Source organism: Mandrillus leucophaeus, unplaced genomic scaffold (genome assembly GCF_000951045.1).
Source record: "Mandrillus leucophaeus isolate KB7577 unplaced genomic scaffold, Mleu.le_1.0 Scaffold339, whole genome shotgun sequence".
Taxonomy (NCBI): domain Eukaryota; kingdom Metazoa; phylum Chordata; class Mammalia; order Primates; family Cercopithecidae; genus Mandrillus; species Mandrillus leucophaeus.
This window is the reverse complement of record NW_012103576.1, coordinates 1,208,909-1,224,965: the sequence shown is the minus strand read 5'-3', so window position 1 is coordinate 1,224,965 and position 16,057 is coordinate 1,208,909. Positions and strand designations below refer to the sequence as shown.

Here is a 16,057-nt window from a genome sequence, read left to right as displayed (position 1 = left end):
AAAAAAAAAAAAAATTAAAAAAGGGTTTATTTTTGTTCTACTGATGGTGGGGGACTTTATTTTTTTATTTTTTATTTTTTTTGTGACATAGTCTCCCAGAACTTAAAGAAAAAAAAAAAAAAAAAAAAAAGGAAAAAAGGAAAAAAAGGAAAGAAAAAAATCCCAAGGAACCTATGAAAAACTACTAGAACTAATACATGAGTTCAGCAAGGTAGCATGAGATAGAAGATCAATATAGAAAAAGTAATTGTATTTATATATACTAGCAATGAATAATCTAAAAATGATATTTTTATAAAGTTCCATTTACAATAGCATCAAAAAAGAATAAAATAATGAGGAATGAATTTAATAAAAGAAGTGTAAGGCTTACACACTGAAAACTGCAAAATGCTGCCAAGGGAAATTTTTAAAAGATCTATATAAATGAAGAGATAGTTCATGGTCACAGACAAGAAGATTCAATATTGTTATGGTGGCAAGTTTTCCAAAAAATGATCTATAAATTCAATGCAATCCCCATCAAAATCCCAGCAGGCTTTTAAAAATAGAAATTTACAAATGACTTTAAAATTTACATGGAAATGCACAGATCTCAGAATAACCAACCTATTTTGAAAAAGAAGAACAAAGTTGGGCAATGTGTACATCTCCTTATTTCAAAGCTTACCCCAAAGCTACAGTAATTAAGACAGTGTGGTAATGGCATAAGAATAGAAATATAGATCAATGAAACATAACTGAGAGCACAGAAGTAATTCCTTACATTTATGGTCAATTGGTTTTTGACAAATGTGCCAAGACAATTCAATGAAGAAAAATAATATTCTTTTCAACAAATGTTGCTGCGACAAATGGACATCCACGCACAAAAATATGAAATTGGACCCCTACCTCACACTATACTCCATGCAAGCGCACAAAAAATTAACTCAAAGTGGATCATAGATCTAACTATAAGAGGTAAATTTGTAAAAGTTCTAGGAGAAAATCTTTTTGACCTTAAGTTAGGCAAAGAGTTCTTAGATACAGCACCAAAAGAACGATCCACTAAAAATATACAGAAAGTTAAATTCCATCAAATTTTAAAACTGTTGTACTTCAAAGGATATCCTTACAAAATGAAAAGCCAAGCCACATATTAAAAGAGAAACTTGCAAATTGTGTATCTTATAAAGGACTTTTAATCAGAATTTATAAAACCCTCTTAAAACTCAATAATAACATAAAAACTCATTTAAAAATGGGCAAAAGATTTGACTAGGCATTTTACCAAGGAAAACATTGGAATAAGCACATGAAACTGTGCTCAACATCATTAGTCATTAGGAAAATGCTAATTAAAATTGCAGTGAGATACTTCATACCCATTAAAATGGTCATAATCAAAAAGATATACAATACCAAGTGTTAGTGAAGGTGTGAGGAAATCAGAAACCCTGTACGTTTCTAATGTTATTGTAACAATTTAAAAAACAGTTTGGCAGTTTCTGAAAATGTTCAATATAAATATATCATAAGACCCAGCAATTATACTCCTTGGAATGTACCCAAAAGAAATGAAGACTTGTGTCCACAAGAACACTTGTGTGCCAATGCTTATAGCGTTATTCATAATAGCTAAACTGGAAAAGAATCCAAATGTCCACGACCAGGTTAATAGATAAACAAACTGTGGCTTGGCGCAGTGGCTCACTCCTGTAATCCCAGCACTTTGGGAGGCTGAAGTGGGTGGATCATGAGGTCAGGAGTTCGAGAGCAGCCTGACCAACATGGTGAAACCCTGTCTCTACTAAAAATACAAAAATTAGCCAGGCGTGGTGGTGCCTGCCTGTAATCCCAGGTACTCAGGAGGCTGAGGCAGGAGAATTGCTTGAACCCAGGAGGTGGAAGTTGCAGTGAGCCAAGATCGCACCACTGCACTGCAGCCTGGGCGACAGAGTGAGACTCCGTCTAAAAAAAAAAAAAGAGGGGGTAAATCCATAAATGGAATACTACTCAGCAAAAGAAAGGAACAAACTGCTGCAACTCATGTTAGAGTATGCATTAATTTAAAAATCATTATTTTGAGTGAAAAAAGTCAAATGCAAAATACCCATATTTTATCATTTCATTTACACGAAATGTCCAGGAAAGGCAAATCTATAGAAACAGAAAGCAAATTAGTGTTTGCTTGGGGCTGAGCGTGGGAACAGGGCATGACTGCAAGTAGGGATGGATGAGAGATGTCTTTTGGTGTGATGGAAATGTTTTAAAAGTGGATTGCGGTAATGATTGCACAACTTTGTAAATTTGCTAAAAATCATTGGGTTGTGCATTTAAAATGGGTGAATTTTATGATGTGTAAATTATACCTCAATAGAGCTGTTTTTTTTTAAAATAAATCACATGCACAAACATACACACACACCCCAATTTTCCAGTTTATTAACCACAAATCCCATGTTGACCCTAAGAAAAACAAAAGCACATAAGGCTGTGCTTATTTTTCTCTCTGTACAAGACTATAGCAACCTAAGAACACAATTATGACATACGAATGAGTAAATATCTCCAGTAACAGAAGGTGACAAATGTTATAAGCACCTTCACTGTTACCATGCTGGTCCAAACTACCATGGTCTCGCTCTCCCGTAATATCCTTTTATCTAGTCTCCCCACTTCCACCATTTCCTCTTGAGGTCTGTTTTCACCACAGCAGCCAACATGACCCTGTCAAAACCTAATTCAGATTATTTCACTCCTCTGCTTAAATTGCTTCAGTGGTTTATCTGCTCATTTAGAGTTATGCTATAGGTCTTTAATACTTTTTTTTAAAAAAAGAGATGGCCAGTTGGATGTGCACTCCTGGCCTCAAGCGATCCTCCCACCTCAGTCTCCCAAAGTGCTGGGATTACAGGCAGGAGCCACCACACCTGACCATTTAATATGCTTTTAAGGCCCTCATATTTATTCTCTTCCTCTCTTACTGAGCTCCAGCCAGCCACAAAAGCCTTTCTGATGTTTCTTGAACACCCCAGTCATGCTCTCACCTCAGGCCCTTTGCACTGGATATTCTCTTTGCCAGGATTCTCTTTCACATGATTTTATTGCATAGCTTACCCTCCCACCTCCTTCAAGTCTTTGTTTAGCTGTCATCTTCGCAGTAAGCCTACCCTGTCCACCTTATTTAAATATTTATGCTGGCTGGGCACTGTGGCTTACGCCTGTAATCCCAGCACTTTGGGAGGCCAAGGCGGGAGGATCACTTGAGGTCAGGAGTTCAAGGCCAGCCTGGTCAACATGGTGAAACCCTGTCCCTACTAAAAATACAAAAATTAGCTGGGTGTGGTAGCATGTGCCTGTAATCCCAGCTACTCGGGAGGTTGAGGCAGGAGAATCACTTGAACCTGGGAGGTGGAGGTTGCAGTGGGCCGAGAACAGCCTGGCCGATAGAGTGAGACCCCATCTCATAAAATAAATATTTATGCCAACGTTAACTCTTGTCCATAAAAGAAGAATAAAATTTAAAAATATAAATATTCAGTATCTGCCCGCAGAATTCCTCCATCTCCCTCTTACGCTTCATTTTTCTCCATTGCTCTTATCACATGCTGCCACGTATTATATAATTTATTTACTTATTTTGGTCATTGTCTGATTCTACCCCACTGCCAAAATGTGAGCTCCACAAGGGCAAGGACTTTTGTCTGTTTAGTTTATTGCTGTGTTCCCAGTGCCTATAATAGTATCTGGCATGTGGTAGGTACATGATACAATTTTCTTGAACTAACGACCAAGAAGAGTTACTGAGGGAGTTCATAAAAGAGGGACGCTTCATTTGAAATGCACAACTTGTGTTTGGGAGGGAGTGTCTGGCTAGAGTAGGAGGTGTGTAAGTGAAACCAAAGGAGACGAGAAAGTTGGAATGTGGAGGTTCTTGAATGCTTAAAATATAGCGGGTATCCAACAAATATTAGATGAATGGAAAATTAGACAAATCTAGTTGTGTTCTGCATACCACGTTAGAGTTCGGTGAAATAGTCTCACTGGGATCAATTGCGAAGAACTACCTAGTTGGAACTTTAGTTTTTTTCCATGGAAAGAGTTTCTACTGACAAACAATATCCTCTAGAAAAGCTCAAGTGCTCTGTGCTATGCCTGAAATGGCCACTAGGGAATGCTCAAATCCTTAAGGCAGAACTGTTAAGCATGAAATTGGGCTCCCCCGTTAGAGACTGCTTGGGAGCCCCAATCCTCTGACTGCTGCCTCAACAGGCAGCTAGTGGAGAAGGATGTCTTCTAGCACTGTTTCCTCTACCTGCTCTACCCTGTACTCCCACCCCAGTGCCAAAGTACAATACTGGACATGACGGTTAGTGTCCTCGGCATTCAAGACCCTTCAAAATGGTGCATTTTCCATCACCTCTTCTAAACAGACCCTATGTTTGGGCTATACTGGGTCATTTTTCATCCCCTATATATGCCACTTCTTGTCCAACCACCATTTTTGTTTTCATGCTGTTTCCTTTACTGACCAGTACTTATCCAATTCCTATGTGTCCCTTTAAGGCCCAGCACAAAAGCTACCTTCTCCAACAGCCTTCCATGATTACCATTTCTCTTACTGCCCCCTGCCTTTCTGAGATCTTAGAGGTCTCATTGCTTGTCCCTGTCAGGAGTCACTTGGTAAACACTTATTCAGACACTGTCCCTATCTAAGCACTGCATTCTGGGGCTCTGGGGTGAAATTAGAAATCTGCCATTTCTGGACTATCAGAAAGGTAAAGTACAGAGGTCAAAAATGAACTTAAGATACAAAAAATGAAATTTTGATCCTGCAGGACTAGTAAGAAACAGCCTATTCTTTGGAGGCCTCTCTAGAAGGGAGAAAACATCCAGCTGGCTTTAGAAGAGATACTATCTCCAGCTGCCTACACCTTGCCCTTGGGGCTGTAGGAGCAGCCTGGCCTGCCAGGCATCACCCCCCTCCCTGCAAGGCCCCTGCTATTCTCCAGACCACTTTCTACCTACCTTCGTTATTCAGCCTAGTCCAGCTACTTGTTGGTTGTTAGGATATGGGGAACGCTAATAAATGCCTGGGGCTTTTTTCCCTTTTAGCCTCTCACTGCCTGCTGTACTCTGTGCTTTGTTCTCTGAAATCATGATAAAGAGCAACAGGGAAATCACAACAAACGTGACTATGTGCCACAGACAGCATGTATCAGAGAAGTATCCTGGGGCAAGCAGAGGGAGTGGGGACCTGTCTGGCAAAGCCCATGCCCAGATTAGCCCAAACCAGCTCCTGGACAGCAATTCCAGAGACGGTAGGAGGGTAAGGTTGGACTGGGGTAGAAGAAAATCAGCATTTACATTTAATCCACAGAACCAAAGGTATTCTTGTCACTATTTTAAAGACAAGGAAACTCAGGCTCAGGCTATGCTGTTTCTCTGTATCTTATCCAGGCTTTCTCTCCTCTGTAAACCCTAACACAGTGATGGGTGTGTGTGGGGAGCTCAGCTCCTGTGCTTGGTTCTCTACCTGGCTGATAGGTCCCAAAGCAGACAGACATTTGCTACTTACATTGTAAGATGTGAGATACCATCAATGCTGTACAGTTGTCACTGCATGGAAGCCTTCCTAGAGCCAAATCCTTCTTTATTTGAAGAGTAAAAAGATACCTGCAAAGAAATTGGGAAGAATCTCTTGAGAAAGAAACAGGAATAAGAAAGAAGCATTTTCTTTCTCCCAGATCCAAGATGATTCAAGAAAGGAATGGTGCCCCCAGTCAGTCAGATGCCTTTTTTGGGGTGGTGAGTAATGCATAGGCTTTGCTTCAGCCCCAGACCAGACCTGGACCACAACTTGGCTGATCGAACACTTTGGCAGGCCTCACAGCCATTAGGAATCACCCTGGCCAAATCCTCCCGCCAACTTGAGGAAGTTGGCCAATCATCCTCTGGTGGTTTCTGCCACGTAGCAAAGCCACATTCCCAGCTAGAGAGAATAGGAGATCCAGCAAGAACAAATGCACTCAGGAGGCTAGTAGTGTACAGTTTACAAAACGCTATCAAGTACGCACTACCATAACAACTTAGGTTGGTGGAGCAAGAAATGATCACCCCAGTTTACAATTATAGAAAGAGAGGTGCTAGGTGATGTTGACAAGGTCATATCACCCAAGGATAGTGAATCTGTGGCTAGAACTTAGGTCTGCCCCTGAATTCAGGCTGCCTCCTGTCCAAAAGACTGTGTTTCAGAAATGAAGAACTTGGGGCTATGCTTCTGCCTGTTATTCCCTTTGCCTGGACCACCTTCTCTGTATTACCAGTACCCAACACATAATTTTACAGAGTCAGTATAATTAATGTTTGCTGAAAAGAACTAAACCAAACTGCCCTTTTTCCCACCAAAAGCTCATCAGGGACCTATGAAATGCAGCTTGGTATCTAGGGCTCTGCTAAACAGATAACATGTATCGCACACTTACAAAAAAGTCATTCTCAAAGGAGAATCAAATTTTGGAAAGAAATGTGTATAATAAAGACTACCTACCACTAATTACCTTCTTACATGGTCCAAGATTGGTTCCAATATTTTATTTATTTATTTATTTATTTATTTATTGAGACAGAGTCTCGCTCTGTTACCCAGGCTAGAGTGCAGTGGTACGATCTCAGCTCACTGCAACCTCTGCCTCTGGGGTTCAAGCGATCCTCCTGCCTCAGCCTCCCTAGTAGCTGGGAGTACAGGCATGCACCACCATGCCCAGCTAATTTTTGTATTTTTAGTAGATACGGGGTTTCACCACGTTGGCCAGGCTGGTCTTGAACTCCTGACCTCAGGTGATCCCCCAACTTTGGCCTCTCAAAGTGCTAGGATTACAGGCGTGAGCTACTGCGTCTGGCCCCAGTATTTTGTTTTATAAATTAAAACACTGAGTACTGTGGGTATTTCCCTATAAAAATGTGATTTTCTAAATAAAGGTCTATGTGGACTTCCTTTTTAACCAATTAAGCCTTGAAGGCAATGTAGTGAATCAAAATTAATCACAAGTGATACATGAAAATCTAGGTTGAAAAAGCAGATAAATGAGTAGGTGATTATTCAGTTTACAAAAGTGTTCATCATTATACTCCTTCAAATTATGAGCTCCCCTTATACATTAGAAACCATTCAATTAGAAAAATTATATTTGCACACTACTCTCAGAAACCCACGTATTAGCCTAGACAAGGCATCCTTGTAAACTCAACTACAGTTAAGTATTATTTAAATGGACCAATGGGAAACAAATAAATGAAGCCTAACCTTTGCCATTGCCTGTTTTCAAATATAGTTGTAAATGAGAATAATCAGCTTGAGTTGCTAAAGGAAAGGTGAATTTCGTTTTGCTCCTAGCATGAAAGAAAGGGAACTTCTTGTCATTTGACACGTTCCTTGCTGTTAAGAAGGCAGCTGCCTGCTACAAATACCAAATCCTTGCTCTGAACAGCTGATGAATCATTTATCATCACATTGATTTTCCCGTTCTTTATTTATTTATTTATTTTTGGAGTGGGGGGAGTTTATCTCAATCAAAATTGGTCACAATTTGAAACTCGACTGAAATGGGTTAGCAAATGCACATACATATATATACCAAGGTATCAAGTTATTTGGGAAAGTGGCCTGTAACTCACAAATGTGAAGAGAGAATTAGGGTAGAGAAAGAGGGAAAGACAGGCTTGTAAAAAGCGACTTTTGCAAAGGCCGTTGAGAAAAGTCTTTACAAAAGGGGCAAAGATTGAACTGGCCATGAACTCTTTTCGGGGGAAGACATCAAGGAGAATAACTGGCAACCTCCAGCGATCTTGGACAAGTCATTTTAGCTCCCATGACCTATCTCTTCATCTGTAAACTAAGAGGGCTCGATTAGATTATCTCTGAGACCTCTTTCATGTATAAGAGTCTAAATCTAAGCCAGGTATGGTGGCTCATGCCTGTAATCCCAGCACTTTGGGAGGCCAAGGCAGGGGAATCATTTGAGCTCAGGAGTTCAAGACCAGTCTGGGCAATATAGCAAAGCCCCATCTCTTAAAAAAAAAAAAAAAGTGTAAGTTTAGAAAATAGAGTAAGGTTTGAGGAGTGTTTTGTTGACAATATGTTTCTGCAGAAGTAGGTTTACTTTGTAATTCTGAAGGACATTTTTTCATAAGTATTTATCATCATTACAGAATATTTTGTCTTCCGTGAGATACATTCACAACCCCCACATTTTCAGTTTCCATGGAAATCGGCTGGCATTATACCTGTGCTGTTAAGCTGCCCTCTCTGACTGAAACACAGGTGTCATGAAGGACAGCACACTCATTGTTGTAGTAGTTAATGGCATAATCCCCAAGTGGATGCCCAGGCTTGAACTTCTAGAACACCCCTCTTTCTTCCTGTAGTCTCCACCCTTTGGAAGATGAACACCTGGGGAACCAGCTAGGCCCACCCTCTCTCCAGATCCTCACCATCTCCCAGAGAGTGACTTAAAGCCAAGTTTTGTGAGAAGGGCCAGAAGCACTTGCCCCCAATAAATGGAGAATAATGATTCTTAAGTAACATCATGCAGAGATACACAGGTAATCACTATACCTTGTAAGTTCTTCCCGCAGATGTCCAGGGTCCACTGGGAAAAATTTCACCATAAATTTGAAAACAATCTCCTTAGGATCTTAAAACACAATATCTCCATAAGTTTTATTTAAATGTCCATCACAACAGTTATAGGTCCACACACACACACACACACACACCCCTCTCCTCTTCCCTCCCCTCCCCATCACTCCCTCCTACAGACTTCTATGTTTCCATTTATCACATGTGTAAAGTGTCACAATTTCTGGATTGTGTCTCTATGTGTACAGCGATTAGGAAAGTTCTCCCACCCCTCTTTCTACCCTGTCTTCCTTTGAGTTTATTTGTATAAATGTGCCCCTTTGGGACCTACTATGTCCTCTCCTAAGAAGTATCCCATTTATAGAAATACAGCACTTGCTAGTTGGGATTCTGCATTCCTGACTGAGAGAAGGGTTCAACTTCAGCTGAGGCAGGTGTACATTACCGGGCCTAAGTATCTCATAAAGAGAATTCGAAGCACGATGGACTGATGCCTCTATCTATCTTATAATATACACTTATAATATACACTTATAATATAATATTAAGAAAACACATATGCTTATCTTCACACCTGCTTGCATTTGAAAATTAACTTTTACACAAAACATAAATGCACACATGCAGCATTAACACCATTGATTCAGTAAATATTTGTTGGTGTCCATTATGTGCAAAGCAGGTATTGGGAGTAAAAAGACAACTAAGAGCTCACTGTCTAGTAGAAGAGACAGACATCTAGACAATTACAACACCCTAAAATGCTATAAGCACTGAGTGCTGGGGAAGCAGAGAAGGGAGAAAAGAGTTTGGAGGAGGTCAAGGATGTCCTCCTAGAGGACTTGAGACCCGAGTAGAATGGCCAGATTTAGTGAATAAGAAGTGCAGCACTCCCAGTTCAATTTGAATTTCAGATAAACAACAATTGCATGGGATGTGCTTATATAAGAAAATTATTCTTTGTTTATCAAAATTATAATTTAATAGGGCATTCTGTATTTTATCTGCTAAGCCTCCATCTGAGATTAGTTTTGTCAAAGTCAGCAGAGGTAGAAATACGAAGTGGCTAGTGGCAGGGACGAGGCTAGGAAGGAAGCCAGATTTCAATGCTTTGTGTACCATCCTAAGGAAGTGGGACTTTATTGCTTGAAGGGTAGGTAGTAGAGAGACATGGAAGCATTTTAAGAAGAAGAGTGATGTGATCAGGTTGGTATTTTCAACAGATTTCTTTGGGAGTAATGTAGATGATGAATGGGGGGAATGGGTTTGGAAGCTGTTGGAATAATGTGACAGGTGATACTTATGCAGTGGGAACAGACAGAACTTTGGGAAGCACTAACATGTAAAGAGCAGGTAGTGGAAGATGAACCAGTAAAACAGACATTAAAACAGTGCAAAATCCTGAAAGAAATCCGCCTGCCTCAGAAACATCTGTGGAATTCTGTAAACATGCAGGTTGTTGGCAACCCAGGAATAAGGCCCAGGAATCGGCATTTAACGAGAAACTCAGGCAATCCTAATGCACACTGAAACTTGAGATCCATCACACTAGATTGTAAAATATAGGGAGAAAATATTTCATACATAGTAGGCACTCAAATATGAACTAAAGCGAATGAATAATGCTTGTGACAGGATATAACTAAAGAATCTTCAGGCAGACAGTGAATGGCATTGCAGATTGACATCAAGGATGCTCGAAGATTTGCAGTGCCAGAAAATGAGATATATTCCTCAAACCAATCCACAGAGTACTGTAATTACCAGAGTTCTTCAGATTTACTCAAAGATCCAGCAGCATGATTTCTTTCATCTCAGGCAAAATTAAAATAATTTTCTAAATTGCTGAATTCACTGGATGTATTAAGGATTGAAATAATATCTCAAAGCCCTTTTCTCCCCTTATATTAAAATGAGAAATTGTGTGAGGTTGCTGAAACCTTTTTCAAGCTCTAACTGTGAACTCTATTCCTTAAATGCTTTTCCATACTTACTTTTTACCTGCTTTGTTATGGGCTTCAAAAGTTCCAACCAAACCTGTAATAACATTAATGAAAAAATTGGTAGAGCATGGCACTGAGCAGAGTTTTTTTTTTCAGTAATAGATAAAGATTAACATGAAATAAACAAGTACCAGGACTATTTAGACTTCTAAAGGTAGAAACAAACAGCAATGTCAAATAGGTGGCATACCATGTTTAATCTGCCCCCTTATATTTTCCCAATGACAGTGAACACTGTTGATCTATAAACTCTTTCTTGTTGACATTTGAATCACTGCTCCACTGCCTTAGTAGGATGACAGAGGTGTCACATACATGGCTCATTAGTTGCTACAAAGACTAATGAAGGCATTTGGCTCCACATTTGAACCCTCCAGTCCCCAAATGCCAGTCTAATAGACATAATGAGCCTTTCTGGGAAGGTGCCAGATCACAGATATACCAAGGCAGGACACAGCAGAAGAATATCACGAATGTTAGGGCCTGAGAAAGGAGAAAGGAGATTCCTCTGAATATTCACTGGTGAGGTTAAAAGTCTTAATTCTGCAGGTTGAGGTCCAGGCTCTGGAAAGGCAAAATTGCTAAAGCATGCATAGCTGCTCACAGAGTGACAAAACAGGAACGTGGGGTAAAAGCGTTTGTGTTTGGCAAACTGAGGTGACTTGTTGTTGTTGTTGTTGTTTTGAAACAGAGTCTCACTCCGTTGCTCAGGCTAGGATGCAGTGGTGCGATGTTGGCTCACAGCAACCTCTGCCTCCCAGGTTCAAGCGATTCTCCTGCCTCAGTCTCCCAAGTAGCTGGGATTACAGGCATGTACCACCACACTCAGCTAATTTTTGTATTTTTAGTAGAGATGGGGTTTCACCATGTTGGCCAGGCTGGTCTTGAACTCCTGACCTCAGGTGATCCACCTGCCTCAGCTTCCCAAAGTGTTGGGATTAGAGGCATGAGCTACCGCACCTGGCCAAGGTGACTGTTAATAAACAAAGAGGGAGGAGGAACACTAGTTATTAAATCTAATCATGTTGCAAGGGTGCATATAGTTTTTCATTTTCAATCAGGGAATTGAACCCTGTATACCTAGCCGCAACCTGCGTTTAGAAGCAATGCTAGACACAAAGAACCCTATAATGAAACCAACTTACATTATTTCCAGAATGGCTGCAGAATTCTAATCCAAAATACTCCTTTTCAGCAAGATTTAGATGGCTGCAACTCAGGTTAAACAATGCCTTCCCAGATGACTTTTGCTAAACAAAACAAAAAGATGATAGCACAATTTGCATTCCTAACCCGATACTGTTACTGCAGCACAGAATAAAGGGTAGAAGTCACAAGACTCTCTGCAAGCCCTGTTTCCTTTAAGCACTATTTAGAGGACCTGCATCCTTTTCAAAGATGTTGACCTTTACAGATAGATCCACGTATCTGTCTGTACGCTGCTTTAGCGACATCCCTAAAAAAGTCTCATGACAAACCATCTTGGAAAAAAGAGAGCCTTGCACTTAACTATGGCTACATCTGCAAATTTACCCTTTCAATGGAATTCTTTAATCAGTTCATCCCATGGGCAATTTGAATGATTTCTTCCAAATTGACAGATAGTTTAGTCAAGATGTAAATCCGACCCTATTACTCCCCTGCTTGAAATCCTTCAGTGGCTCCCCCTCAGGATAAAGCCTGTACTCCTCAGCACAGGAGACTCAGCTCTCTCTCCCTTCTGTGGCCATGCCTGCCCCTCCAGCCTCTTGCCCAGCTCCTCCTGACACTTTCCTCTCTAATAACTGCAGCCTGCTCTTAGTTCCCCATACCTGTCCAGTCATTGTGTGCCTACATGCCACTGCTCATGTCATCCTTCTCCACCTATCGCTCTTTCCACATTTCTTTGGTTTGGCTTACTCCTACTCAGCTCAGATGTCATCTCCCCAGGGAAGCTTTCTTCAATCCCTATCAGCCGCAGGCTGAGCCAAGGGCAAGCTCCCCTATGCCTCCAAACACCCTCACTTACCTCAAGCCTAGCACTTCTTGCCTTGGATGTCTATCTTCCCCATTAGACTGAATTTCTCCATAGCAGGGACTTTGCTTTATTTTTCTTGTTACTCACCAGTTCTAATTCAGAGACTGGCACATAGTATTGGGCTCCTGAATGTTTGTTGATCCAACATGAAATTGACCATATGATTATATGAGCCCCTTGAGTAGATTTCATTTTGTAGCTTTGCCCACCAAATCTGCATACAGCATACTCTGTTCACATAAGGCCACAGATTTTTTTTCTTCATAAAGCCCACACACACTGTGAGCACAAAACAGTCCCTTTCTTATACTTCTCTGAGAACAGGAGCTTTGAAGAGCTCTCTGTGAAAAATTTCTTTGAGCTGAGTATGGCTGGGGCTGATTTTCAGCCTCCACTATTGCTGAACCCAGGGGTTGCTGTTGCAGGGAGGACCGTGATGGGAAAATTGAGCCCTGGCTGATAGGCACAAAGACAGGCTGCTGAAAACCCCTAGTTAAAGCCGAGTCACGCGGTGCCTACAGTACTGCAAAGGAAGCCAGGCGCGGGGAAATGTAGTTGGAAATCACCGACCCATAGAATTAACAGCAACCTTGAGAGGTCAGAGAGTCCATCCACCACCACCTCCTCCCTCCCTCAAGGCAGCACCACACTGAACAGAGCCCACATCTGGGATTTAATAGCTTTCAGGAAGGCAACCTACCTCACCCCCTTCCCCCACCGACAAAAACTATGCCCCTCTCCCCATGGACTTCTCTGTACTTGGTTTTACTGCCCAGAGCTCCACCGACTCAAGATTCATTTGGGTTAACCCGGGTGCTATTTTTAAATGAAAATAGGCTGCAAAGGGTGAAACCTATTTCATCCCTTGCACCTGGAGACAGAGCTGCTCTACCGAGGGAAAGGGGGTTTGATTTGATGTGGGAGATCACAATGGAGCTGTAGTCCAAGAAAAGGGGGTCAGTTCCCCTGGGGGGGCACCAAGGGAATGGGGTTGCCAGGGAGGGCCTGTTTGTAGAGGAGAGGGGTACATTTTTGCCTGTGTGGCAACCTTGCCTAGGGCAAGTGCTGACACAGACCATTGCAGACACATGAAATCGCTCCTATTTTTAAAATCCTTCACGGACAAGGAGCTGCCACGGGATTTTTATTACGAAAAAAAAAAAAAAAAGAATTTCTAAAGAGAGAGATGACAGCAATACTTTTTCTAACACCAAAGAAACATTTCAGTCATGAGGACCAAATTCTGTCATAGACTCCAGTTTTTTTGCAAGCAATTTAAGAAGCTCAATATTTTCCTTTCTCCTTTTCATATTTTATTTTTATTTTCCATCAGGGCACTTAATCCTCCCTATCAACACTGCCATGTTCCATGTGTTTGTATATTTACATGTTTCTGCAATTACAAAGAATATGTAACCATTCTTTTAAGGTTTCTAATTAAGGCTTTATTTTTGTTTCCTTCCGTAAGATCCCATACTATGTTTATAAGAATAATTCCCTGATTCTTCCATCCCTGTAAGTGTTGCCAACTGGCTCTAAAAGCCTTTGGCATTTATGCATTTGGAGGTCAGACACTCATGTAGCTCAAGCTTTCCGCCCCCATCTCTGCGAGAGGCATTTTTCTTCAGTCCTCCATAGCGTACATTGAAATTGGCCAGCTTTGTGGAATGTGTTATGTAATAGGTAAGGTCTTGGTTCTGTCTCAACATGCAGCCTTTAATTTTTTTCTATCATTATGATCAAATTTCTCAATTTTGATGTTATGATTCTCTTTCTCGTAATACCGCCTTATATACAACTTTCCTGTTTTCTCTTTCTCTTTTCTGTTTTCTCTGGACTTCTGATTCTCTGTACAATTGCTTGCTCTTTTTTAAGCTGGTACTTTTCAATATCCTAATCAAGCTCCTTAGCAGATCTAAATTCTTTACCACCCGTCAGTCCTCCCACCCAAGGAATTGGAACTCCAATCCTGAATCCTGTCTCATCCTAATATCTGCCTTTAAATATCTATCTATCTATCTATCTATCTATCTATCTATCTATCTATCTATCTATCTATCTATCTCTATAATTTAAACAAATCATTCATAACTTGGATTTATAATCTTTAATTTACTGATTCATAACAATTAGACACTGATTCCTGGGGGCTCCAAACTCATCTTCTCATGGAAACAATAATATTCAAAATGACTAGCTCTAAAAACAAATCTACCAAATTTTCTGTGCACCTAGGACTGTTATATACCAATTTGTTAAAATAAATCAGGATTGTAATCTTTCTCTATTCACTTACTAGCTGGACGAACTGGGGCAAATCATTTAGCTCACAGATTGATCTACCTCTTCTAGATACCTGAAGATAAAAACCATGTGTTTGAATTTTTGGAATTAAGTACAGTGCCTGGCAGAGTGGACATTCAATAAATGTTTACTGAATAAGTGGATAAATGAACCCAAACATTTAACTTGATTCATGTACATTAGTATAATAGTCCTCTTAAGAGGGAGACAAATTAGTCATTACGTGACCTTGGGCAAATTACTGAACCTTTCTGAGCCTCAGTTTACTCATCTGTAAAATAGAGATAATAGTGATATTATCTCATAGGGCTGTTGTGAGGATTAAATAAAATAACTCACATCAAGGTCTTAGTACAGTGCCCAGCACATCATCTGCACATGCACATATGCATAAGCACTTCAGCAATGCACATGTATAGATGTATGCATAGTAATAAATCTGGAAGAATATATACCAAATTGGTAACAGCAATATTCCTAGAGAGGAGATAGAATAAGGGGGACTTTAACTTTTTACTCTGTACATGTCTGAATTTTTTTTTAAATAAACAAGGATGGTAGAAACTTTCTTTACCAAACTTCCACTTAATAATGCACATATAATGCTTTCCATTCTCTCTTTAAAACATTGGCAGATGTGGGCCAGACGCGGTGGCTCATGCCTGTAATCCCAGCACTTTGGGAGGCCAAGGTGGGCGGATCACAAGGTCAGGAGATCGAGATCATCCTGGCTAACACGGTGAAACCCCGTCTCTACTAAAAAACGCAAAAAATTAGCCGGGCATGGTGGTGGGTGTCTGTAGTCCCAGCTACTTGGGAGGCTGAGGCAGGAGAATGGTGTGAACCCGGGAGGCGGAGGTTGCATTGAGCTGAGATCGCGCCACTGCACTCCAGCCTGGGTGACAGAGCGAGACTCCATCTCAAGAAAACAACAACAAAAAACAACAAACAAACAAACAAAAATTGGCAGATGCCCACATTGTGATGAAAGCTCATGGATAGTAGGCGACTCGAATACAATTGTACACTTTGACAGCGACCAATTGAGTCCCATGCTTACTAATGATTACGTTGTTGGAAATATTTTGACAAGCTCTACTTATTATT

General features: G+C 40.6%; 1 protein-coding gene across 2 annotated transcripts in view; it reads right to left on the bottom strand.

Moving 5' to 3' along the window:
* Positions 1 to 16,057, bottom strand: part of FRMD7 (FERM domain containing 7) — a 51,693-nt gene that overhangs the window by 11,479 nt on the left and 24,157 nt on the right. The window contains exons 2-5 of one of the 2 annotated variants that reach the window (XM_011988809.1): positions 11,775 to 11,879; positions 10,621 to 10,663; positions 8,603 to 8,681; positions 5,564 to 5,661 (exon numbers count right to left, since the gene is read on the bottom strand). In XM_011988809.1, the coding sequence (XP_011844199.1) occupies positions 5,564 to 5,661; positions 8,603 to 8,681; positions 10,621 to 10,663; positions 11,775 to 11,879 (325 nt within the window). The remainder of the gene's footprint in view (positions 1 to 5,563; positions 5,662 to 8,602; positions 8,682 to 10,620; positions 10,664 to 11,774; positions 11,880 to 16,057) is intronic. The other variant, XM_011988810.1, reaches the window with a different exon arrangement.